The sequence below is a fragment of the Camelus ferus genome, chromosome 5, assembly GCF_009834535.1.
Source record: "Camelus ferus isolate YT-003-E chromosome 5, BCGSAC_Cfer_1.0, whole genome shotgun sequence".
Taxonomy (NCBI): Eukaryota; Metazoa; Chordata; class Mammalia; order Artiodactyla; family Camelidae; genus Camelus; species Camelus ferus.
The window spans coordinates 40,669,186-40,695,014 of NC_045700.1; the positions used below are offsets into that span (position 1 = coordinate 40,669,186).

At 38.5% G+C, this 25,829-nt stretch overlaps 1 protein-coding gene across 1 annotated transcript; it reads left to right on the forward strand.

The window, feature by feature from the left end:
* Nucleotides 1-104: 104 nt before the first annotated feature.
* Nucleotides 105-12,074, forward strand: LOC102513357 (glutathione peroxidase 1-like). Its single transcript, XM_032479163.1, has 3 exons — nt 105-134; nt 6,457-6,801; nt 11,681-12,074. The coding sequence occupies exons 1-3, from the start codon at nt 105-107 to the stop codon at nt 11,747-11,749; spliced, it is 444 nt and encodes a 147-aa protein (XP_032335054.1). The 3' UTR covers nt 11,750-12,074.
* Nucleotides 12,075-25,829: the final 13,755 nt, after the last annotated feature.

The following is a 25,829-nucleotide window of genomic DNA, read 5'->3' on the forward strand; positions in this document are numbered from 1 at the left end:
TTCGAAGACTGAAGTTTGTCTTCACCTTCACCAAAACCTAATGGTTCTTGATAAAATTTCAACTCCTGAGTCCCATCCAGACCTACAGGGATCATTTCGGGACAATGATCAGAGTTTTAAAACAAGCTTTACAGGTGATTACTATACACCGTAAAGCGACAACTTGTCTTGAATCAGTGATTCCCAAGCAAAGTAGAAAAACAGGCTTACATCAGAATTAACTTGGGATGCTTGTTAAAAATATCCAGACACTGGATTCCATCCAAGACCAACTAAAACCAAATCTCTATGGGGAGGACCTGGAATTTTAAAGTGATTTCTCATGCAGGACCCAGTATAGATAGAAACCACTGCAGTCTGTATCAGTGAAGTGAGCTTGTAATAAGAACTGATATTTTTCTTACTCCTCTGAATATTCTATTGCTAGCAAGCTTTTAGAGTTCTTTGAGGTTCTTGCTTTAGATCTGTGATTCTCAAAATGAGGGTCCTGGACCAGCAGCAACAGCATCACTTGGAAACTTTAAAAATATGAATTATCAGACCCCATCCTAACCCACTGAATCAAAAACTTTGAGTGAGGACCCAGCAACCTGTGTTTAAGGAGCCATAAATGTAATTCTGATGCACACTTAAGTTTGAGACTGCTGTTTGAGGTAAAATAATGAATATTACCTGTCCCATTTTTTAGGGGGAGAACTTTATAATAATTTTGTATATAAGAACTAATTTAATTTCTTAAAAGTTGCATTATTGACAATGATTAAAATCTCACGTTTTCTCTCTGTGTTTCCCTTTATGTTGTGTGCTGCAGATTTTGGCAAAAAGAGTACCATTTTAAATATTTGCATTGGGGGAGTCGGAGATCAGAATTGAGGAAATCTCTTAAGGTTAAATTCTCACAAATACTTCCTCCCAAAGACCTCACACCAGTCCGTGATTTCCCAGCAGATGTTTTCCATTATACTGTTACTGGGTCATGACAGCCTCTGCACGGTTTGCAATTGCTATGACAACCACATTTTTTGGTCTGCAGAGAATAGTACAGCTCAGAGGTGTACTTTTTTTTCTTAGTAATGGAAATGTTGATCCATCAAAGGGATTGATTCAGTTGACAACTGTACAGTTGATAAATCAGCAGTAAATTTGCAGGATTACATTTATTATACATGCTTTATCCAGGGAACAGTGTGCTGTTTCCACTAAATTTTCTAGACAAATAAAGATCCTGTGGTAAGCATATCAGTCTTTAAAAACTATAAAAAGCTGGGGGAAATGTTTTATTATTATTATAAACCATGTTTTTCATGTAGGAGAAAATGATTCTAGGGAAAAAAGCCACAAATTTTGGTGATTCATAGTTACTGTTTTACACTCATTTTGAACCTATTTTCCCCTTGGTCACTTTACAAAACGAAAGCAAGTATTAATTTGCAAAGCAATGATAATTTAATAATATTGTAGACTTGAAAGCAATACATGTAGCATCTAATTGTTGGTAATTTCATTTGGGAACTTGTTATTTAGGGTATCATTAGGTTTTACATACACAAAAATGCTATGGCAAAACATTTTCAGAATTAAGGTCCTTTGAAAAATGAACCAATTATCATTTTTAAATTAAATCAGGAGAAAGTTTTGTGGGTTTTTTCCCTCTAAAAGTGTATGTCTGGACATGATCATTTTTCTCTCAAGAATTATTCATAATGTACTGAAATCATGTTCTGGTGGGTTTATGACCTATATGAGAATGAAAATCTTTCAGAGGTATTTTAAATTATGGTAATTACTTTCAGTTGTAGGTCCCACGAAGTCAGGGTCAAAGTATGATGTTCTTCCAGTAAGCTGTGAAATCTAAGTGCATTTCTACTATAAACGTGATTGAGGATGGGCTCCATTTTCTGCTTGTTTTTGCAGTGTTTTAGTATTTTTTGCTTTGGAATAATTTTGATTAAAACAATCATATCTATGCATCACTTTGATAGGCAATTGTTCTGTTTTAATCAATTATTTTTTGAATTTGCATTCTTTGTTATAACTCAGTGAAAATTTGAAAATGTTTTCTCTTCTCTTTGTACTGGAAATTATAAAATTCTTTATATTGTTTCATTGGCAACTTTCTCTGAATTATAGACCTTGAAATGACTGTGTTTCGTACTTTTCTTTTACCAGTTGTACCTTATTGCCCTGTATCAATGGTGTATGTACTTGTATTATTTCCTCCTCGTACATTATGTGTTTCCTAAAGTTCAAATCTTTGGTTTGTCTTTGTATCCCTTGTAGTAACTAACACATACATAGGTGCTCAACAAATGCTTGTTATAATAAACTGAGATAAAATATTTTATGCCCCTGGAGATTTGAATTGAATTGTGTTAATTTGATATGGCTTTCTACATTTCTGAATTTTCCAGAACTAACTTTCTACATAACTGAATTTTCCAGGGAAACTAACCTACGTTTTAAAACAACAACAAAAATTAAATTCAGTAGCTACCTTTCTGCCTTGTTGTTTCTTTCAGTTCCACATCACCTGGTAAACAAGACAGTGGTGTTTGGATGTTTTTCTCACTCTCCACCCGCTCTGAAATTATGGAGAAAATTTTTGAAGTGATTGTTTATCCAAGGGAAATTATACACCCACACTCAATCAGAACGTGGAAGAAAAGAGTGCCCTTCTCTCCTCATCCTGTTCTTCCGCTTTCCACCCACTTCTTATCCTCTCCTGCTCTATGTCTTGGTGTTTTAGGAAAAGGAGACTCAGGATTTCAGAACTGGAAGGGACCTAAGAGACTATGAGACCACAGGTTGCAACCTCCGGGGCTCTGGGAGCCCAGCAACACTGCAGTGAGCGCAGTGGGCTTGCTGAGGACTGCGGTGTCCCCACGAACACGAGCTGCGTCTAAAGGTGACAAGGCGACGTGCAGGTTCGGCTCCAGGCAATTATTGCCAAGAAAGAATGCAGGCTGGTTCTGCCGGTTTCTTCAAGAAAATTCAAAAATTGATTTTTATGCAAACATCTCAATTTTAATATTTATTTTTAAACTTAAAAAATTAAAGTACAGTTGACTTACAATATTACATTAATTTCAGGTGTACAACATTCAATTTTTCTAGATTACATGTCATACAAAGTTATGAAATATTGACTATATTCCCTATACTGAACATTATGTTCCTTTCACTTATTTGTTTTATAACTGGCAGTTTGTACCTATTAATCCTGTTCACCTATTCCGTCCCTTCCCCCACACCTCTCCCCTGTGATAACCACCTCTTCTCTGTATCTGTGAGTCTGTTTCTGTTTTGTTATATTTGTTCTTTGTTTTTTTTTCAGATTCCACATATATGTGAAAACATACAGTATTTATCTTTCTCTGTCTGACTTATTTCACTCAGCATAATACCCTCCAGGTTCACCCCTGTTGTCACAAATGGCAAGATTTCATTTTTTTAAGGCTGAGCAATATTCCATTGTGTGTGTGTGTGTGTGTATTCCACATCTTCTTTATCCATTCATCTATTGATAGACACTTACGTTGCTTCCATATCTTAACTATTGTAAATAATGTTGCTATGAACATAGAGGTACTTATATCTTTTCAAGTTAGTGTCTTCATTTTCTTTGGAAAAATACCCAGGAGTGGAATTCTTTGATCCTATGGTAGGGCTATTTTTAGTTTTTTGAGGAACCTTCATATTGTTTTCCATGGTGGCTGCAACAATTTACATTCCCACTAACAGTATACTCAGGTTCCCTTTTCTCCACATCCTCACCAAAGCTTGTTATTTCTTGTCCTTTTGATGATAGCCTTTCTGACAGGTGTGAGGTAATAACTCATTGTGGTTTTGATTTGCATTTCCCTGATGATTAGTGATGTTAAGCATCTCTTCATGTCCCTGTTGGCCCTCGGATGTCTTCTTTGGAAAAATGCCTGTGCAGATCCTCTACCCATTTTATAACTAGGTTCTTTGTTTTCCTGGTATTGAGTTGTATAAGAGTTTTTTTTTTTTTTAATATACCCCCTAGTTATCAGGCATATCATTTGTAAATAACTTCTCCCATTCAATAGGTTGCTTTTCCATTTTTTTGATGATTTCCTTCACTGTGCAAAAGCTTTGAAGTTTAATTAGGTCCCATTTGTTTATTTTTGCTTTTCTTGCCCTTGCCTGAGGAGAAGATCCAAAAAAATATTGCTAAGATTGATGTCAAACAGTGTACTACTTATGTTTTCTTATAGGAGATTTATGGTTTCCGCTCTTACATTTAAGTGTTTAATCCATTTTGAGTTAATATTTGTATATAGTGTGAGAAAATTTCTAGTTTCATTCTTTTACATGTTGCTATTCAGTAGCATCACAATTTTCAAATGTTGGCAACTGATGGACATAAAAAAAAGCACTGTTTGTCAAATAAAACATATCCTCAGGCCAAAATTAGTCCATGAGCTACCAGTTCTCAAAATGTGGTTAGACCAAACTTTCATATCACAGCTGAGGAAACTCAAGTTCAGACTAATGTAAAAACTTGCCTAAGACCATCCTGGATCTTAGACAAAACTCCAGCTCTTCAACCATAGGTGCTGGTGACTTGATGTAGATATTTTCCTAAGACGTCAGGAATGAGGTTTACAAGCATGTTCTCTGTGGAGTTGGGGTGTCTGGAAACTGTTTTATATCTTTGATCATGGAAGCAGGAAGGCATCTGTTTTGTGGATTAGAAAGTGGCAACAAGGCTTTATTTGAGTAGGTGATGTGGTCCAACATCTGACAGGCAAGGTAGAGGAATAATGTTTTATTTATGTTCATTGCATTTCTTAATAACCCCAAGATCTTTTGTGCAGAATAACATAGCCACCTTTGAATTTCAGTTAAAATTTTGTTAGTGCTAGGGAATTGATAAATATTATACTACTTCTATTAGATTATTATTTTGATGAATGCTTTAGGGATTATTTATAATTTAGAGAAAGAGAAAATTATCTACTAAAATTGCAAGAATAATCTCTCTCCTGCATTTATAATATTACATTGCATTTTGTTTTCTGCATTTAAAGTGTTTTTTCTCTAAAGGCTCAAGAAACTTCCAATAGATCACTGGTGAAATCAAGTAGAACTTTCTCATAAAAAGTAAGGTTTCTATTTCCTTAGATAAAATTTCCTGAGATAAAATCCACTGTAGGGATTTTATATCCAAATGGTCCAGCATGCTCTGTCCTTGTTTCACAAACTACCCAAGACTGGAAAAAGGATCAACCAAACCAGAAAGGGCTAAAATCTGAAGATGAGAGTATGACTCATACAAAGATTAAGGAAGGCCTAAATCACAAAACACATCCCAAGGCACTCTTCAAATGTTTAATAAAGATGACTATCAGTGGTCCTCAGCTCAGATTATCCAAGAAACTTAAAAACAAACAAACAAACAAAAAAACAGTGCTCAACAAAGAATTCTGATTAAATTGATCTGGGAGGTGGGCACAAAGATATCTTATCCCAGTCCATCTCCACACAGTGGTGTTGGCACCTGGGGGAAACTGCAGTGGTTCCAGATGTAAGGTAAATTCTCTTCTAATGCTCACATCAATCCTTGTCATACACCCCAGGATGTTCAGTATCAGTAACTAAAGAGAAGTGAAAACCCATCTCAGTCCCATAGTGATGTGCTGGCTACAGAAGAGGAAACCTAGAGCCTTAGTTAATTGTATCCTAAGTACCAAAGCTGATTTCTGTTCAGGTGTCAATTTCCCTGGCCAGCCCAAGGGTTTCCAGACAAAGTGGCTTGTGTCTCTAAGACTAAAGTCCCTTCAATTCTGGGGACTCAGAGGTAAGCAGTAGAGGAGATTAGGATATTGACAGAATGAAGCACCACTTGCTGGACATGCTTAGGGACATGGTCACAGTAGGGTCCACCTAAGAGAAAAATATTAGAGCATTCCAGAGACAGCACCAGAATTCTAACATGGGAGGCTGAATTCTCATTCCTGGCTGGCAGGGATGAGAATAGCCCTTTGGCACCGGTCTTAAACTTATATTTGCATAACAAATCACTAATTTTCCCTAGAGGAGATGTTTATTTACCATACAAGAAGTTCTAGAGCCATGAAAGGCTGATGGCGATTATGGAATTAACCAAATACCTCAGCCAGCCATCTATGGATGGCTCTTGTGATGGTTAGTTAAAGGGCTGGCTGGGCTGCTCTAGCCCGCGGGGCTCCCCTCCCGTCCCCTTCCGTCCCCCTCCCCTCCCTTCCCTTCTTCACCCCTCCCTTCCCTTCCCTTCTTCTCCCCTCTCCTCCGCCCTTGCTAGGTGCGTCGCTCCGCGCTCTGTGTACGCCTTCTGTGCGCGTGCGCGCGCTGGCCAGCGGGCCCAGGAGCCTGGGCTTCCTGCGGTGAAAGGGGCCGCCCATAGAGAACCTGGCCTCGTCGCCGAGGCACAACGGTCCGGACTACACCTAGAATGAGCTGCAGCGGCGACTCGGCCTGGGCCCTGTTCATGCTCGGCTTCTGGTGCAACCAGTTTGTGCATCAGGAGAACGCCAAGAACAAGGAGATCCCGAAGGGCTTCAAGTCCGTCCCACTGATGGCAGGTTCGTGCCCAACTTCAAGCTCTTTGAGAAGTGCGACGTGAATGGCACCAAGGCGCACCCACTCTTCACCTTCCTTCGCGAGGCTCTGCTCACGCCCAGTGATGTCGCCACTACCCTCATGACCGAGCCCAAGTTCGTCTCCTGGTATCCACAAGGACGTCGCTTGGAACTTCGAGAAGTTCCCGGGAGGCCTGGACGGCGTGCCCATGCGCAGGTACAGCTGAAGCTTTCTGACCATGGACCTTAAGCCTGACCTGGAAGCTTTCCTGGGGGCCCAGCTGGGCCTAGGGTGCCCCTCCTACCCTTGCTCCTTAGCAGTGAAAGCGCTGCGTTCTGGGGATTTCATCCATGCAGGTGTTTCCTCTAAACCTGCAGGGAAGGAATGCCTGATGTCCGGGAATATCCCCCAGATATTCCTGTCCACCCCTGTCCTGTCCATCCTGCCTCCCCTTTCCCAGACCACAGCTCCTCACTTACACAGTGCTGAGTGTCAGCAGGAAAAAAAAAAAAAAAAAGAAGGAAGGAAGGAAGAAGAGAGGGAGGGAGGGTGGGTGGGAGAGACAGAAAGAGAGAGAAGAGAGCTGGCTGGTTGCAAAGCAATTCTTGAACACAAAGTTCAGGCCCAGAGATGGAGGCTGAATGCTCTAGTATGGCCATTGTCACAGGCCTTAAAGTGATGGGTTTGGGGAAGAACATCAGTCCTCTGAATCACAGTCAGTGAGAACTTGCTTCCTGACTGGACTTGACACCAGCTCTTAGTTTTCATTTAGTTAAGTCCATCAGCACAGTCACCTCCTTGCATGCTGGGTCAGTGTTTCCGGTATGTGCCACTTTATGGACTCAGAATCTTCATCTTCTCCTTCTTCCTCAGTGTCCACTCTGACAGCTAGTATTTGGGCCCTCAGAACATCAAAATTTTTATTATCCTTATCTATAGGAGAACTAGGACAAATTGCCATGAACTTGCTTCTTTAAGGGAGGGAGACCAACGTAAGGGATTCCTTGGTGTTTTTCTGTGCCAATATTTAAACAGTTGCCTTATCACCTTAAGGAAGAGAGAAAATATGTATATATACATTTATTTCCCTTTAAGCTCCGAGTAATTCTCTAATTTACATTTAATTCTCTGAGAGCCTACAGATAGAGGTTTATACAGTAGTGATAACCAACTTTCATAAATTTTAATATTTTAAATGTTAATACTTAACCTCAAAAGAATGTGTCTAGTGAACACAAAAGTTTAAATCACTTATTTTCCAGACTGTGTTCTGCAGACCTAGAGTTCTATGGTTTGTTAGCTGTTGCCCCATACACTCATGTGCTGGTGTAAACACACACAGAATGTACTGGATTGGGAAATGCTGTCTTAAGTAAATGTAAACTGGCATAATTACTCTAAAACTTCAAAAGTTTATGCCAGTTAACATTATAAAGATATATTTTAGCACATTTTAAGAATTATTCAACCAATCAATCCACCTTGGAGGATCATGTGATGAGACTGGTTTTTTTAAAAAGAATTTCAGAAAATGTGTTCAACATCATGTACTGAAGAGCCATGGATTTTGGACTCACAGACAGGATTCAAATTCCAGCTTTGTCACTTGTCCAGAAATGTGACCAAGGACAAGCAACTTGATTGATTTCTTGAGTTGAAATTGGATAAATAATATCTGTCTCACGAGATTGATCAGAGATTAAATTAGTTAACATAGTCCACACAACTTACCAGGCCAGCTAGTATTCCGTGATATTAAACACGATTTCCTTAGACTATTACTTATTGTTGGACATTTGAATTATCTTCAGATTTTCCTTTTCAAAAAAAGCTTTGTATGAACAGCTTGGAACAAATTACTTGTTTGCATTTAGATTATTTTCTAGGACTCTATTCCCCAAAGTGAAATTACTAGATCGAAGGAAAGAAATCATTGTATAGCTTTTGTCACAAATGGCTCTGCAGAAAATTTGAACCAGTTTATGTCACTTAAAATATATAAGCGGACCTTTTTACCCTAACCTGTCACCAGTGGATCTTTATTGTTTTGCTTGTTTAATGGGGATATACCTTAAATTTGCTCCAAGGCAATTTTGTTTCATCTCCAGAATACTGTGGATTTTTGAGTATGCTGGTTTACTGTCTTTATTTTTATGCAAGTGGGCAAGCTGTTTTTCTATTCCTTTGACGTTTATTGAGTAGGATCTGAATTTCCATGTTATAGGATCTTCAGCCAACCTCGTGTTTTAGAGCAGATATTGATAACACATGATAATGCTGCTTTAGGATGACTAACTAGCAAGCTTTGTCATGTGACTCCTACCCTTTGCTCTTCCACCACTTCCCATCCTCATCCTACTCTCTGAATTTTGTAGAATTTAGTGGATCTCAGGTTTTTTTGTTTTGTTTGTTTTTTTTTTTTTTTTTTGACAAGAGTGATACCACAGAATATCCAGTGTGCAGGTCCTGCTAGTCCAGTCTTGAACTTCAGTACTGTTAACTAACTTGTCTTGAACCCAGGGATTAAGGTACTTCCTTGTTTTGCCTCATGTCACTCCATGGGGATAGTTGTCTGTTCTTCAAAAATCAAGCTTTTTAGTTGGGGGGAGAGTTGGTCTGTGACCTGTTGATTGTAGGAGACACCTACTTCCTACCTGCAAATAAGGAGTCATCTTATTAAACTACTAACAGATGAAAAGCGAGATGAGTCATGATCCAAACTCTGAAGCTCTACCATTGTTTCCCACAGAAAGGAGTGTGTGTTATTTACGTAGCAAACGGAACAGCTCCCTCTTGCCAAGGTCCACAAAATGAGGCATCTCTGATACATATGTACATGACTCAGATATTTCCTTCTCTGTATTGGGGAAACATGCATGCTTTGTAAAAGAACAGATATTGAGGACTGTGTGCTGAAAAGAGGCAGGAGAGGGAGCCCTAGAGGAGGGAACCCAACAATTGTCTGCAGAAATGGTTCACTAGATGTCACCCCACACTTGAGTCAGGATTAATGTCTTTTTTTAACAGAGCACACTTCACCTTCCTGGCCAAAAACTTTTATTTCTCCTCCAAACTAAATTGATGGAATAGCTCTGTGTTGAAAATGATTCCAAGTCATAAAGGAATTTTTGGCTTTAACCAAAGGATTTTTAATGTCCATGAAGTATTGACATTTGAGCAATGATGTACTATGCTAACCTATTATGTAATTGTATATAGTGTATTTAGTATATAGAAATTTTAAAACAGAAATAAGCAAAAGAAAGTGGGAAAAAACCCTACATGACATGATCTTGCCTCCAGAAATAAAATTATAAACATTTTGATGTATCTTTCTAAAGTTCTTTCTACACACACACTAAAAATTTGGCTTGTAAAGTACATATTATGAATTCTTTTCATGTCAATAAATAACTTTTTGCTGTGGATGTGTAATCACTTAAATGTCATAATAGTGTTCTATTATTTATTAACAAGTTTCATATAATTAAACATTGGTACTATATGCTTGAGATCCTAATACGTTGAGAAAAGATACGAGCTTTACTGTATTTTTCTCATGTTTTATATTAATGTGGATGACAGTACCAAATCATATCTTCCTTAAACCATTTTAACATTTCCCTTTGAAATAATTGTTCAAACATTAAAAAAATCTTAGAGCAAGCCACTTTTGTCTAAGTACTTGATATATATATGTTTACCATTAAGTTTTCAATTCTAAGGAAGAAAAATCATGACGACCTGGCTTGATATGAGTATTCACTCTAGGGAACCCCGAAATGGCACAGGTTTCTTATTACTCTGTGGGTGGGGCTGGAGGGATCTGTAGACACATTTTATGTTCAAAATATTGTGTGTATGTCATTTACTGGCAAGAGACTCTATAGATTTCAAGGTTTTCAAAGATGTTAGAGACATATTCTTGAGACCAGATGTTTCTGTGTTCTAATTCCTTACTAGGTTAGTGCATGCAATTTATTAACGTCTCTGATCTCATTTTTCCACCTGTAAATGGGAGGTCAGGATATCTACCTTACTGTGTCATTGGAATCAAATGAGATCATGCTTTTAAAACTCCTGGTTCATAAAAGCACCAGGAGTTTATTTTCTGTTTTATAAATGCAACTATCTCATTTTCAGAAATATAATCCATGATTCTTCGCATCAGTTGAGTGCACAAGTAAATAATATGTGTTTAACTCTGTAAAATGCTTTAACATATTTTATTGAACTGCACAATTATAAGTAAACCATGCTTACTGCTGTTATTTCCATATGGCTTTTATCAATATGCTTTTGATCTGTTTATTTTTAGCATTATACATTTTTACAATTTTTGTCTTCCTCTGATTTTTTTCTCTCTCTTTTAATCCTTTCCTGCCTGAAAAACTACTGAAGTCGTTAAAGCCATCATGAAATAAGTCCTGTTGGCTTAGGAATATATGATTTCAGTTTCTGTTGATACTCACCATGTGCTTATGGAATACACTGTTCGGGTTTTGAAAGAGAATAATGATGTGATACTCTGACAGCTCATTCTCCACACCCTTTCCGTAATAGCTCAAGTAATAATTGGAAAGAGGCTGCTTTTCTTTGACAAAGCTGTTTAAAAAGTCTGGTCAAGTCTCACAGTTTTGTTTGCACCTACCCAGCAAGTGATGGAATAAAGCAAGAAAACTTCTGTCCCTCCTCACTGGTACACACACAACACACAACACACGCACACACATGCACACACAAACACACACCCCCATTTAACAGTTTCCACAGGAGGATATTGTGTTTAAGGAATGCTATGTTGATCCGTTGCATTACCTTTATCAGAAATGGTTTCTTTCTCAGGATAGAAAACACCACTGATCTTGACTTAGCACTGAAACAGATATGTGTGCTTGGTGTATTTGTGTACACAGACGTGATTTTGTACACATAAAATTCAGTTCTGTATTTCTTAAAATTTCTCCATCCTATAACAATAATAAAATACCCCCAGCTAGGTGGGAATTGGTTAATCTTTATTTGCAAGCCTTGCACTTCTAATGCCAGACATTCTCTTCTTTTTTCTTTTTTTTCCCTTTCTTTTTTTCCCTAGGTGGGCTTGTCTGAATATTTCCAGAAGAAGTTAGTAGGTGGCGACTTTTATCTACACTTTCTGTGGTAAACGTGTCTGCTCTTACCTTTGGTACTGTGCAAATTGTGTGCTCACGCTGTTTTACTATTTATGGTTGTACTTGCTCAAGCTGTGTTACTGTTCACTACTGCTGTAACATCAAGGCCCGAAAGAGAGGTCAAAATAAACACATTCTGTTCCTTTCCTCCATGGGTATTTTTAGAGTGCTTACTGTGCACCAGATACTACTTGTGTTATTAAGTGTTCACTTCTGATATTAAATTCTTCCTACTAGGTGTATTTATTCTCAGTTCTAGAAAAAGAAAAATCTGTATTCAGACTACAGTATTACATTCAATATATACCTTACATTCAATTTGCTGCCCACTGTATCTGGTTCATGAGATTTACTGGTTTCTGCCTTTCTGTGAACTTTGACAGAAAAGAGTGTAAGCATTTAGACTCTGTTTCATCATTTCAGATTTTAGGAAGGATTTAAGTTCATTGAAGTAGTCAATGTAATAACCACTTTCACTGACCTCCTCTTACTGAACAAATCCCCATTTCCTATAAATTGAGATAAACTGATAGAAAAAAACCTATACATTTGGTCTTGGACCCACATGTAAATTGACATGAAGTCATGTTATTTATTCAGTTACATTTTGGAACACCTTTTTACACATCTGGCACAGCACTTAATAGTGAAGACCTGATGATGAATAAAAATCTCAGCCCTCAAGAAGCTTTCAGGGCTAAGCTATAGGCTAACCTGTTTCTTTCCAACTGATGGAAGAACTGTGGAAACTTCCATGGGCTCCCCTTTTATATACACCCAAGGGTTGGATTTCAGACTCAAAACTGAGTTACTAAGGGTTCCTGAAATTAAGTATTCCTAAACTAAAATCAGGACACTGCTGATATGTACTGTGATATATGACTCTATCAATTTTTATTACCTATCCTTTCAGCGAATATTTATTTTTAAAATACTTGGCATATATTTACTATTATTAATATGCATTATACTAAATATACATCTGTATATATATTATAAGTATAAATATTATTTCTTTAACACAAAAAAACACAATTCTACAAAGAAGATATTGTTACTAATCCCATTATACAGAAGAAGAAACTAAGGCTTAGAGAGGTTTACATGATAGAAACAGAACTGGAATCAGGGTCCTGGTCTGGAGTCCACACTTTAATTACATTGTACCAGATTTTGGGGTCTGAGTGATGCATAAATCAGACACTTCCCCTGAACTCGTGGAGCTTAGGGAGACAGATATTAACTAAATCACACAAGTACATAAACACAGATAGTAATATGTACTTGGAGGTGCAGATACAGGATATTAGAACAAAACTACCATGGGCAACACGATACAATCTGACAGGGTAGGAAAAAATACCCCTGAAAAAGTTAGTTGCGCTGCTTTCTGAAGGATAAGCAAGCTTTAAATTAGTAAATGTAACAGAAAAGGACTTGGAGGTCAAATAAATAAAGCATCCGTAGACAGGACGAGGCTGTGAGGCAGGGAGTATGGTGGAATTTGAGGAAATGCAAAATGGCCGAGACACCTCTAGCAAGGAGAAACTGGCATGAAACCTGGGAAGTATTGGAGGCCAGATTGCGCCAGACCACAGGCAATGCTGGGAATGCTTGTCCTCTTCCTGGGCACTTTGAGAATCCATTCAGTGGTTTTATGTTTCTAAAGTTCTATTTACCTCAAAACCCTTGGCAAATTTTTCAAACCTACTGCACATAAACACAAGAACATAGTTGAAATGTCTTCAATTTTTGTGAAGAACATTTTGTTATAAGTATGTCTTCAGTTGTCTGGGGTTTTTATTTGAAGTTATTTATTGCTTTTAAATTTTAATTATTTTTAGCTTATCTTCATTGCATACTTAGTGGGTTGTAAAATTTTGGGTTAACCTCGTCCATCTGGAATGTCCAGTGTTTGCATCAGTAACATTTTTGGTCTATAATTTTTAAAATATTACCTCAAGATTAATACATGTTGTAGTATAAATTCTGTCTTAGTCCATTCAGGGTAGTATAACAGAATACTACAGACCAGGTGGCATAAACAAAAGAAATGTATTTCTCACGATTCTGCAGGCTTGGAAAGTCCAAGGTCAAGGTGTAAGCACACTCAGTGTCTGCTGAGAGCCTGCTTCCTGGTGGAAGCAATAGGAGAACTCGCTGGGGTCCCTTTGGTAAGGGCATGAATCCTATTCACGAGGGCTCCACCCTCATGACCAAATCACCTTCCAAATGCTACATTGGGGGTTAAAATTTCAACATATGAGTTTAGGGGAGACACAAAGTTTCTGTCCATAACAAATATGAGGATGCTATCCATATTTCTATAGAAAAAGTGTACATAATTCCACTCCCCAGGCTTTCTGAAGAGGAGACACTTTGTTGTTGTGATTAGGTGCTTTTTTTTTATCTTCCACATTGGAATGTGGCCATAGCAGAATGTATGTTTTACTGAAAGTCTTTTTTTTCCCCCAGTGGGTCAAATTCAAAAAATATTTCAGAGCCATTGCATGAGTCAGACATGAAACAAACCATTACCACACAACACATTTGTATGATGGAGATGAGGATGGGTAAAGAGACTGCCCACGTGCCACTGAAGGAAACAGAAAAGGCTGCAGACAAGGCAGGGTCTGGTCTGAGGCTGTGGCTGAGTGGAATTCTGCCAGGTTTTTCAGTGGAAGAGAGCAGAGCAAATAAAATGTATGAATGCATGGAGATGAGAGAATTTTGCATAATTACAAAGTTACGATGAACTTAGAATTCCAGAAAATAAGCAAAAGCCACAGCAAGTGATCAGCCAGGACAGGTATGTAGCTTGTGAGACATGGAGGGGGGAGTGTCTTGTTTGCCAACTTTTGAAAAGAAATCTCCTTTTCACAGAGGCTGATTTTAGGACCTATTACAACAAAGGACCCAAGACCAGCAGAGGAACTAGAGTCTGTGTTGAATCCAGAGACTTTCTTGAGAATGGTGAGTTATTTGACTTTCATGTGAGAAATTACATAAAAATGTTGTGATGGATATTGCTAAAAGGGAATAAACATTGTTGAGACTCCTCAAACTTTCTATTTTTATGGAAATTAGTAGTTAGGAAAAACACACAGAAAGGAGATGATCAATATGTATGTTCATAGATTTGGCTCCTGACAAAACACCCATATGATAATGTCGGGTCGACTCAGCACATTAATGAAATTTGGCAAGAGTTATGAATTGTCTTAGCAACCTCCCCAGGAAGTAAAGTTTGGCTGATGCAATGCTATCTGAGGAAAGGCCAGATCTGCATATCATTAACATTTGTGTTGGTGGCTTCCCAAAAATGGAGGTAGTTTGACCCAAAATGAGTGTTATAATAAACGCCCCTGCTTGCTACAGGAGTGTGAAACCATCTGAGGGAAGCAAAAAACCCAGACATTTCTTCAAGCACAAATGGCTGGTGTCAAAGCTAGTTGCAGTCATGCTATGTTCAGCAGCTGCACCTGCGTGGTAACTGGGGAGCTATCTGGCCATGGATGTTTGTTTCACACATCAGAACTGAAAGTAGAGCATGGAATACACTGGGCAATGTCTCATGAAAATGGAAGTTTTTCCTCCCTCCATAATTTGGGCCTGAAGCCTTAAAACAGGAGTAAACCATGACATAACAGTGTTTTCAGCTGTAAAAAAATACATATTTTTCTACACTCGTAATGGCATTTAAAAGGGAAATGTGCCTATTTGGTCACTGGCCACTCTCACATTATAACTCTCTTGGAATTTCCTTTATAGGCAATCTTTCCTAGAGACCCAGGATTGGCCTGAGACCAATTTATTCGTTGCCAAAAGTTATTTCTCAGGCCCAATTATCTAGGAAGCCCATAAAATGTTAGCCTGGGCAGGCTGAAGAAAAAGATTGTTTTAATCGGGTTTTCCAGAGGAACTCTCAGCATTTCCAATCCAAGATCCTGTTTTGGTTGGAAGAAGGTGCACAGAAAGAAACATTAATGAAGAAAAATGAGAAGTATTATCTCTTATACAACTATAGGCAGATTTCTTGCATCAGGACCCTCCTGATGGAAGTGAAAGAAATAATAAACAGAAGGAGTCTAGAACTAAGGGTCTCCTAAAATGCCCATATTTAGCACTGCACAGTCATTTAAGTAACCTTAAAGAAAGCCCTAGAAGTTAGAGACAGGATAAAGATCTCTTTTGGTAGTTATGTGAACCAGATGAGTATGCTAAATGCAAAGAGGACCAACAGGTTAGTGGGGATTCATTTCAGGTGGAGGGCTAGGAGACTGATAATGAGCTAGGACTTTACTTATTTATACCCTGTTGCCTCAGTTGCAACACCAGCCGCATGGCTGGATCCAAAGAGGCTCCCAACACGCCTTCAGCTGTTCAGAAACTACCCTGAATCCCTTCACTTCTGCTCCCTTATTCCTATAGCCTAGGAAAAATTCCCTTCCACCCCAAACCCAAGATCTACTCTCTTCCATTTCTTCTCCCTCCTTCTTTAAGGAGAAAAACCCCAGTTTATGTAGAGGAGAATGGATTTTGATCTTTACATTTTTCCAAACGTATCTCCTGTCATTTCTTACAGTTAGCTTCTTCCAATTGCTGCCTTTGAACATACCTCCCAACCTCATCACAGAAACCAAAGGTATCCTCCATCACATTGTAGTTAAAATTCTAGCAGGTAGCTATTTTTTTTTTTCAGAAAAATATCCACGAAATACTAGATCTCATCATATATTATAAATTCTATATTAAAAAATCCTACATTTCATTTATCACTTGATTGACAAAAATTCAAAAGTTTGACAAAAACCTCTGTTGGCAAGGCTGTGGCAAAGCAAACACTCTAAACATGGCTTCTGGTGGTCACACAAGATGGCAGAACCTCCTAAAAACAGGAATTTGTTAATTCTGGCAAAATTGCCTTTTTATATCTTATTATTAACCTTTTATATCTTATTATTCTGAAAAGTGGTAAATAAAGGGAAAATAAGATTTATCCTGCCTTTCCTATATTCTCTTAACTAGAATAAAAGTTGAAGAAAGTTTTTCAATTCTAGTTAACAAATGTACAAGGATTAGATTTTCACCAATTTTCAGCTTCAAATAAAACAATGAACTTAAGTTATGGTTATGAACACTTAGTATCACCAAAAAGAGTCCACCTAACCTTATACTGATACAAGTACATAACCAACCTAGGAAGTAAAAGTCTGAAGGTGATCAGACCTCTAGGTCTGAATACCAGAGGCACATGTTAAATCACACCACATAGATTGCAATCAGCAAAATTGGAAACTCTTACTGAGTATTCTCATTTTCACGGCAATATAGTTATTTGCATAAGTTTAATAAGAATCTATTTGCTTTGTAACAGGACACAATTGAAAATATTGGTTATGTTATCAAGGTTTTGACTGGAATGTCATATTTGAGAATGATGTACATAAAATCAGATATGACCAGACACCCTATAGGACTACGGTTGACATAGTAAAGCCCCTGTCGGCAGCCTTAAGTGAGTAGGCCGTGGGGCCCAGGCCAATGTTCACAATAGCTCACACCTGGTAAGAGGTAAATGTACGCGTGCGCTGGTAGCGTGAGTCCTCATTATGAACAATACGTATGCACCAGCTGAGTGAGTCCGCATTATGAATACTACGCATGCGCCACTAGCTTTCTAAAAGGACGAGCGCACCAGCTGGCGGCGCGCGGTCTTCTTGTACTAGGGTGAAGTGCAGTTTCGCTCCACGTGGGCCTCTTGCGCAGTCTGTTTGGCGGCATGTCGGCTCCTCCTGCATTTTTCCAGTTGGGCAGCTCACCTCCTCTTATCCCTCTCCAGCCTCCCTCGGCTGACAACCCCCTTCAGGGTTTCTGACATCCTTTGAGGTGAGTGAGAAAGGTTAATTACTGGCAGGCCAGCAACCTCAGGATAGTTTTGGGGACTTCAGAATGATTGAGAAATTCACCCAAATCTCTATGTACTATAGGTGAAGTCTAATTGTGAGTTCTGGGCTTGGCATCTTACTTTGAAAGGCTTTTAAAAGCCCAATCTGAGATTTCTCATGAGAAGTTCCAGCAAAGCCAATCTTAAAAAGGGCCTGTATGGTCATTGCTACCCTTGCTACACTTGTGTAAACAATCAGGACACATTCAGTGAGACTGGAGTTGATTTGAAGCAAATTCGTCTCACTGTGATAGAAATGGCTGTGACTGCGATAGAAAAATTGTTTTAATGGAAAACTATTGCACATCTTTGTGGGTATCAGGTTCTAGTCCTGCATATTGTCTTTGAGGTTTTGTTACCTACCTATAAGCTGGACTGGACCCTGAATTCTTTTAGTTTCCTCAAATACCTGGCAGTGACTCTCCAAACTAACATTTCCAGTTTTCTTCCACCCTTCTGACTTGGGATAACTAAGAACAAAAATTGCCCCTTTTTTTTTCAGTGCTCTGCAAGCTAAAGTTGGACAACTTGATATAAACTTAGGAGAAATCGCCACAACGGCAGCATGTATGGACAACCCTCATGCCTCTTGCAGTAGGGGCCGATCAAAGTTCACGAGAATACCCCATGACATTGCCAGAGACATTCAAACTGCAAAACATGCTTTGAGCCCAGCATCTAGACATTTTCTCACCTGGCTGACCCCACTACCCCAGACTCACACTGGGTTTATAATCAGTTCCAATCACTAACTCTTATTTTTCTTTTGTTTCCATAGAAATGCTTCCTATTAAATACCTGATTGTACCATATAAGCCTAAATTTGGGAGTCCACTTGCTTCACCACCTCCTGACATGAAACACACATGCTTAACTGAACTGACCTATTCTCAAGACTAGGAGACTGGTTCATTGAGATGCAAAGCAATCTACCAACTCAACTTCTAAACTGAGAAACTTTTTGAGGTCAAAGGCAGAGAATGAGGGTAGCAGAGTATACCACCACAAAATATGCCTTCTTTGGGATAAAGACTTTTGGGCTGGTTATTTTGAGAAAAAACATACACTTCACAGAGAAGCTCTGAAAACAGTAGAAGTTACCCTTTTGTAAAGGAAATTTATACTTAAAAAGGCAATCTCCATTTGTAAGGGACTTCCTGCACCGAGGAGATGACTGAGTTACAAAATCCTCTTGTAAAGGGAAAAGACATAGACTTTTTAAAATTTTTTTTGAGGGGGGAGGTAATTAGGTTTATTTATATATTTGTTTGTTTGTTTAAGTGGAGGTACTGGGGAACGTCGTGTTTGGGAAATACCCACTCTACCACTGAGCTATACCTTTCCTGCCCTCCAAAGGCATGGACTTAAGTTTGCAAAACAAACCTTACTTTTTCCTGGTAATCTCTCCATCACTGGTGTCCCTACACCTTACTTTCTTTTGTCTATAGCTAAAGAGGGTATTTGAGTCAGTGGCTTATGCCACTTGGGGTGTTATTCATTTTCCCTGGGTATCTCTCATGTATACATGAGGTATGCATGTTAATAAACTTGTTTTGTTTCTCTCTTGCTAATCTGTCTTTTGTTGCAAGGGTCTCAGCCAAAAACTCAGCCAAAACTTTCTCCAGTATTGTACTGTGAAAGGATTTCAATCTAAAAAGGAACCAGAGGATATGAAATGGAGATCTCACACGAGTCCTCAGAAGAACAGAACTTAAGGACTGAGAGACTAATTTCCTATAAATGCCTGATTTACAGAAAATGGAGAAAATGGAGACCCCTGATCAATGAACTCCTGACCAATGAACACCCTCCAAGAATCTCTGCCATCCTCAGGCCAATAAACATATTGCATACACTATAGTTAGACTCCCCCTCTTTGTACTTCTTGCCCATAAATACAGCTTACTCCAACCCCTCAGCTTTCTCTGTCTCTCTGTCTGTGTCTCTCTTTCTCCCTTTCCTTAAATCTCAAATTGCAATTCCTCTGCTATTCCTGAATAAAGTTAATTTTTGGTAATCCAAGCTTGCCTCAGTTTACTTCCTTACTTAGATTGACATTTTGCTTTAATATAATTAAGAAGTGGATAGTGTGAATGAAACAGTAATAGTCATGGGTTGATTATTGTTGAAGCTGGGTAATGGATACATTGGAGTTACTTTATTCTTTCTAAAATTGTTTGAAATTATCTTTTAATAAGTTAAAGACTATAATGTACCTTACCTTATAAAAATACAGACTTCTTGGGCTGAAGACCCATGATTTTGATTCTGAAAATCTGAAATGAGAAATAGGAATTTGTTTTCTAGTTTGGGTCCCAAAAATTTCTCTTACAGGTTATGAAAAATATACACTTTTTTGTCTCCCTAGCACTTGAATTATAAGAGTATTTGGCACATAGATTTGCCATGATGTTAAGATGTCTTTTTATCATCACAACTAGACAACAGTTAATGTTATTCCTATTCCTATTTTGTCTATTTCTCTGGTATATTTAGTTCCTTTGTCTAAGAGACCTTCAAACATTTTAACTTCGGTTATTCCTCTTGATGAGAGTGTATGTGTTTTACTCCATAAGAATTTTTCCTGAAATCCACAAAAGTAGGATGATGAGACATTTTAAAGTTAATTATATATGCCTCTCAATGATCAACTGCTATTTGCTTTCAAACACTTAGGTGAGAAAAATATCCTAAAATTTACCCTATTCATTTTTGTCCTTTCATAAGCTTAAGTTTATTCTTAATCCTTTGCTTTAAATAAGATCACAACTGCAGACTGATTTTTATCAAAATAAGAACAACAATGATATGAATCCTGTTATAGGAGAAGAGGGCACGAGAGAATGGTCGTGCTCCAGATCTCGGGCCAGACGGGTGCCATGAGAAGGTCCCTGGCTTTGCGCAAGTGTACGCAAGTGTACTTAAAGAGATACACACTCCATAGGTAGAGTGTGGTCCCTTTCAGGTGAGAGCGGCCCGGCCCCGAGGTATGGGATGGTTAATTTTTATGGGGCTGCGTACTTTCATACGCTAAGGATGGGAGGGGTATTCTAATTACTTTGGAGAACGGGCGGGGATTTCCGAGGATGGGCCAGCGCCCACTTTCCTGCCTTTCCGGGTCAGCGGGGGGACTGCCAGGGCGCCTGTGGGCGTGCCGCCCGGCATGCTAATGTATTACAATGAGCGCATAATGAGGCGCGAAGTCCACAGGAATGCAAGGCCCACGGGACGCGACCGCCGCCATCTTGGACCTAGTCAGCTCGAAGCCGTTTTGGTTGTATCCTGTTTTTCTCAAGGACTGTGTCATTCTTTTAAAGACTGCCCTGCCCTCTTCTCTCCTGTCTCAAGGCTACAGCATCCTCTTTGGTAAGGTCAGAACTTAAAATCTTACTGTTGTTTTTGTTCTCAAAAGGGAGATAGGAAAAAACCTGGGAGGGTAAAAACACCTCAGAGTTCGGTTGTGTGTGTTTGTGTGAGTGGTAACAGAATGCGGTGATTTCAGCTGGACTGGTTTAAACTGGTTGAAAAAATTTTAAGTGGATGAAAAACATTGGCCCCGGCATTCCATTGCCCTACGGAGACGGTTTGGGGTCTACTGAGTGTCCGAGCTGCACGGTGAACCAGCTGCTGCTTTTCTTCACTTCAGGAGAGAGGAAAACCAAAAGTTATTCTTTGAGATTTAAGGAAACATAGAACTACCTTTGAACCAATCAAGAACACTTAAAAACAGTATTCGGATTTTAAGGCCATTTTGAGGAACAGAAAAGCCGCCTGAAAACTTGGACAGTTTAACTGTCTAAGTCTTCTCAGGGTACCTGCTGCCACCTCAGATATTTGAATTCCATGGGAAACTTCAGCCAAACCCCACATTGTCATATAACCATGGCAAGAGTTTTCTTGTTCTTTTTGCTATTTTGCAAATAAAACTGTTTGCAATGTGCAGCTGTAAGTACTATTTCTTTTCTTCCTGCCTGAGTAGGACAAAACAAAGTGTAAATCTTTCATTTAAAAAACATTATTATTTTTCTACTTGTTTTCTTTTGCTTCCCAGAAATTCATATTTAAATAATATTAAATTTTAAAGAAATCTTTAGAAGCAACGTGTTGGCCCTCATTTTTGTCTTTTATATAAATAACCCGGAATTGCTATGATTTCTTGCTATGCTCATGCCAGATTTGTAATAAATATATATGTACTGATAAGGAAAGAGTGCCTACCCACAGCACTATCTGGAAGAAATGCCTCCCTGGGGACTATGGCTGAGATGAACTTGGAGGTGATAAAATGACAAAGTATCTTTCATTTTCATCATTCCCTCTGCGATGACTTTAGAATAGGATGTATAGTCCTGTAGTACCCATCACTGAGATTTACAGCAATTGTTCCTTTCTTTCAGATTGCTGTTACTTTCCTCAGTGTTACATACTGTCATTAAATTCTCCACCCTCACTATTACAGCTTCCATTACCACCCACATGGCACTACGGCTTTATCCATGGGTGGCAGATGTTATCACCATATGTCATCCGATCAATTTTCCACTCAAGGGTAATGTAATGTTTGGGGGAAAGCCAACTCACTCTGTAGTAAAGGCTTTCTCCGTAGTCTTCACCAGCCGTAAATGCAAGCATCCTTTCAACTTCTTGGCTTTGATACCTAACCAAAAAATCAGCAGGGATCTTAGAGATGCATTGCATATTTCCATGTTAGTTGGGTGCTCTCTCACTTTCACCTGCCAAGTTGTTTCCTATTAAGGAGTTTGGCACTATTTTGCTTTCCTCTACTTTTATTCTTCTCAGAATATTCTGGACAGGGAATCATTAGCTAGATGAATACCAAAGGAGATAGTGGTATCAGATCTGGTTCAGGAGGATGTTACTTCTTGTTTATTTCTAGGATCTAGATCTCACCACCATGTTCCAGAGTTGGCATTGCTCAGAGAGCAATGCTTATTCCATGTAATTCTGAAGGGTAGCCAACATTAAGACAAGATCAGTTTATCATTATTCAGCGTGATTTGCACGTGCTCTTTCTCTCATTCCTTTTTGTTTTTTCTTTATTCTTCACTTTTTCTCCCAACTCCACTTCCTTTCCTTGTGACTTCATATCTCTCCATATTTATTGATACTTATCATTTTTTTTGCCAATCACTGTGCTATGCTTTGTATATTTAAATATTAAATAAAATATACTTCTTTCAAGTTTTTCAAGTCTAAAAGATCTCAGATTATTTTGAAACCAGTCCAATCTAAATCACTGAATTTCCCATGCATTTTGGGTAATAAAATGTGGATTGTCTGGGAGGAGAGGAAGCTTGTTTTTATTGATCATGAAATGATCTCCCTTTAGTGTGCTCAGACTGCCTTACAGTTTGGTGAAGGAATTTCTCTTACATTATCCACAATCATCAATATTTTAAAGACTTGGGTTATATCCTTTTTCTATTTTTGTCTTATAGGTTGCAAGTTACCAAATCTCATGGTCAGACTCATTTGACACCTATTAATTCCAGTGATCCCTTGACTTGCCTTTCTCTAGACATTTTCTATTTATTTTCTGTCTTTCTTAATATGTGATAACTAGTAATGTGGCATTCAAGTGTAGAAAAACTGAAATTTTATATAAAATAAAAACATTTCTTTTAAAAATTTCTCATTTACTGTGCTTCTAGGAGACACGCAGTTTTGTGGGCACTTTTGGCAACATGAAATAATGTCTTTAGGAACCACAATGGTATCAGTCTCTTCCTGAGTTATAGCTGATGTTCAGACATTATCCAATTTTAAAGTTTAAATTACTTTTTCTTAAATTATAACTTTGTATCTACCCCAATGAAAACCACCTACTACTTTATTGTTCATTAATGCTGACCTGTAAAGTTCTTATAGTTTTATTTATTATGGAACTCTCTGGGAAATGTGTGTGGAATCAGAACACAACTTATTTTACTGTCCTTCAAGAACATTATATTAATATCACTTAGTTGTTGTAAAAACTAACAACCCTATTTGGAATGGTTTTCAGTGTGTATCCCTGAGGAAAGCATGTTATCAATTTAATTTTTTTCCAGAGCATCTTAACACTAAGCAAATTCTTTATTTTTGATACATCATTTTCCACAACCTTCTCCTATATTTTGTGATAGTTTTGGAAACAATTTTTAAAAATTACCACTTACCCATATAAAAATTTAGGCTCTTGAAGCTCTTTAACAAAGAGATCACATGGCACATTTTTCCCTCACAAAAATATGTTGTCAGCTTTGCTCCCATAACTATTCCAGTTGTTGCTACAGTCCACAACCCTCCTCTCTGTTAGTGTCCTGCTGGGATGCTCTCAGGGCAGGGGGTACATCTGCTGTTCAGTTTGGGTCTCTGCACGTTGCTAACTCAGCTCCAGTCCTCTGGTGCAGACCATGCATGTTTGTACATATAAGACATAGTTTGCCTCCACTGAGGGGGGCTCCACAGAGTCGGAAGCTTGGTCTTGTTTCCTGTAGTATTTTAATACCAAGAACAGTATTTTTCAGGCAGAACTGCTCAATAGATATTTGTGAATTCATGCTTTTAGAAGTACATTGTTAATTTTCCACAAGCAGCTAATGAATAGATTCTTATTAAGTTGTATTGGTCCTTATGATTTTATTAAATACCTTCGATCATCTCTTACTGTCCAATGATTATCGTGCTGTTCTCACAAGAGTAGAGGCCCCACTGATGGTCTCCTGGTCTTCTGGCACCTGGGTGATTTATAGCAACAGGCAAAATACTTGCCAGTTGCACCAAATTTTACCCTCGAGTTCTTACAAACATTTGGGTGATTGCCAGCAAGTTTTGCTGATCCATTCATTCCTGTGGACCAGCTAGCCCGAGAGTAGTCTTAGTACTCTTTATTACCTTTTGATTTGATGCTTCTGAATCTCAATTTCAAAAGGCAATTTAGGAATCCTTTAACGACTTCCTCGGTGAGGATCGGAATGAAGAAATGATTTTCTATATTTTTTTAAATCCCTTGTTCCGTTCATGAGAATAGAGACATGAAATAGCCCCACTGATCCTTCAGCTTATGTTAGGATATCTGGAAGTCTTTTATTTTGGACAGTCTGGCTCCTTGTATGGGGCTTCTTGCTTCTGAACTACATACTTGGATGCATCTGGACTACCACTCCTCCCAATTCACAGTCGTCCCTATTCCATTCACCTGGAAAGTCCTTGACTTGCAAAAATACAAGTTTTATAAAGATAGTCTCTAGCTAGCTAAGCAGACCTAATTTTCATTTAATCGTTTGGTCTGTGCTAAGCCTGTTTCCTTAGTGGTCATTTGTATTATCCTAAAACCTTATCCCTACAGCTCAAATGGGGGAACCTCTACTTAGTTAATACATAAATTATTGGAGTCCCTTCCTATTACAATCTGCTCTAATTTTGAGACTTCCACAAAGGTTGGCGATTCTCTTACTCTTTTGAGTTATCTTCATTTTCCAGCTCTCTAAGAATTCCTTAATTATTGAATAATGGTATTTAAATCTTTAGAGATTTTGTAATATTTCCTTGTCAGGAAAGATTTTTAAAGTCACTCAGACTACCCTCAGGTCTGTTATCTTTGCTTCTGGCAGCATGCAGCTGAGTTCCCATGGTGATCAAGGGTCCAGCAGTCACATTGCTTAGGAGAACATCTCCTCTGTCCCTACCAGCCTCTGCTGTTCCCATCACTTCTGTCAGAGGAGTGGTCTAGGTAGAGACCTGCAGTGCTGAGCAAGGAGCAAGGCCACCCAATGCCTCTGCTCATATTCAGCTCCTTTGAAATGAAGAGATAGCCTGGCAATCAGTGTGCTAGTAGATCCTTGTCCTGGTTGTATGTATATAACGCACAGAACTTGTTTCCATTTCTTTATCTCCCATTCATTCTTAGTCTGCCTCCTGCCACAACCACTCCACTGAAACTGCTTACTGTCAGTTCACCAAGAACTAAACATCAAATTCAATGGGCAACAGTGCTTCCAAAACTTAAGTCAGATAGAGAAAGACAAGTGCTGTATGATGTCACTTATAGGTAGAACTGTAAAAAGCCAAGCTGGTAAAAACAGAGACTGAAATTGTGGTTACCAGGGGATGGGGAGTGGAGG

Bases quoted from the DNA above. Each gene is read 5' to 3' on its own strand.
- LOC102513357 (XM_032479163.1), top strand. From the start codon at position 105: ATGATCAGAGTTTTAAAACAAGCTTTACAG. The intron at 135-6,456 runs GTGATTACTATA...GACTACACCTAG, and splicing joins TTTTAAAACAAGCTTTACAG to AATGAGCTGCAGCGGCGACT. The intron at 6,802-11,680 runs GTACAGCTGAAG...TTTTTTCCCTAG, and splicing joins GACGGCGTGCCCATGCGCAG to GTGGGCTTGTCTGAATATTT.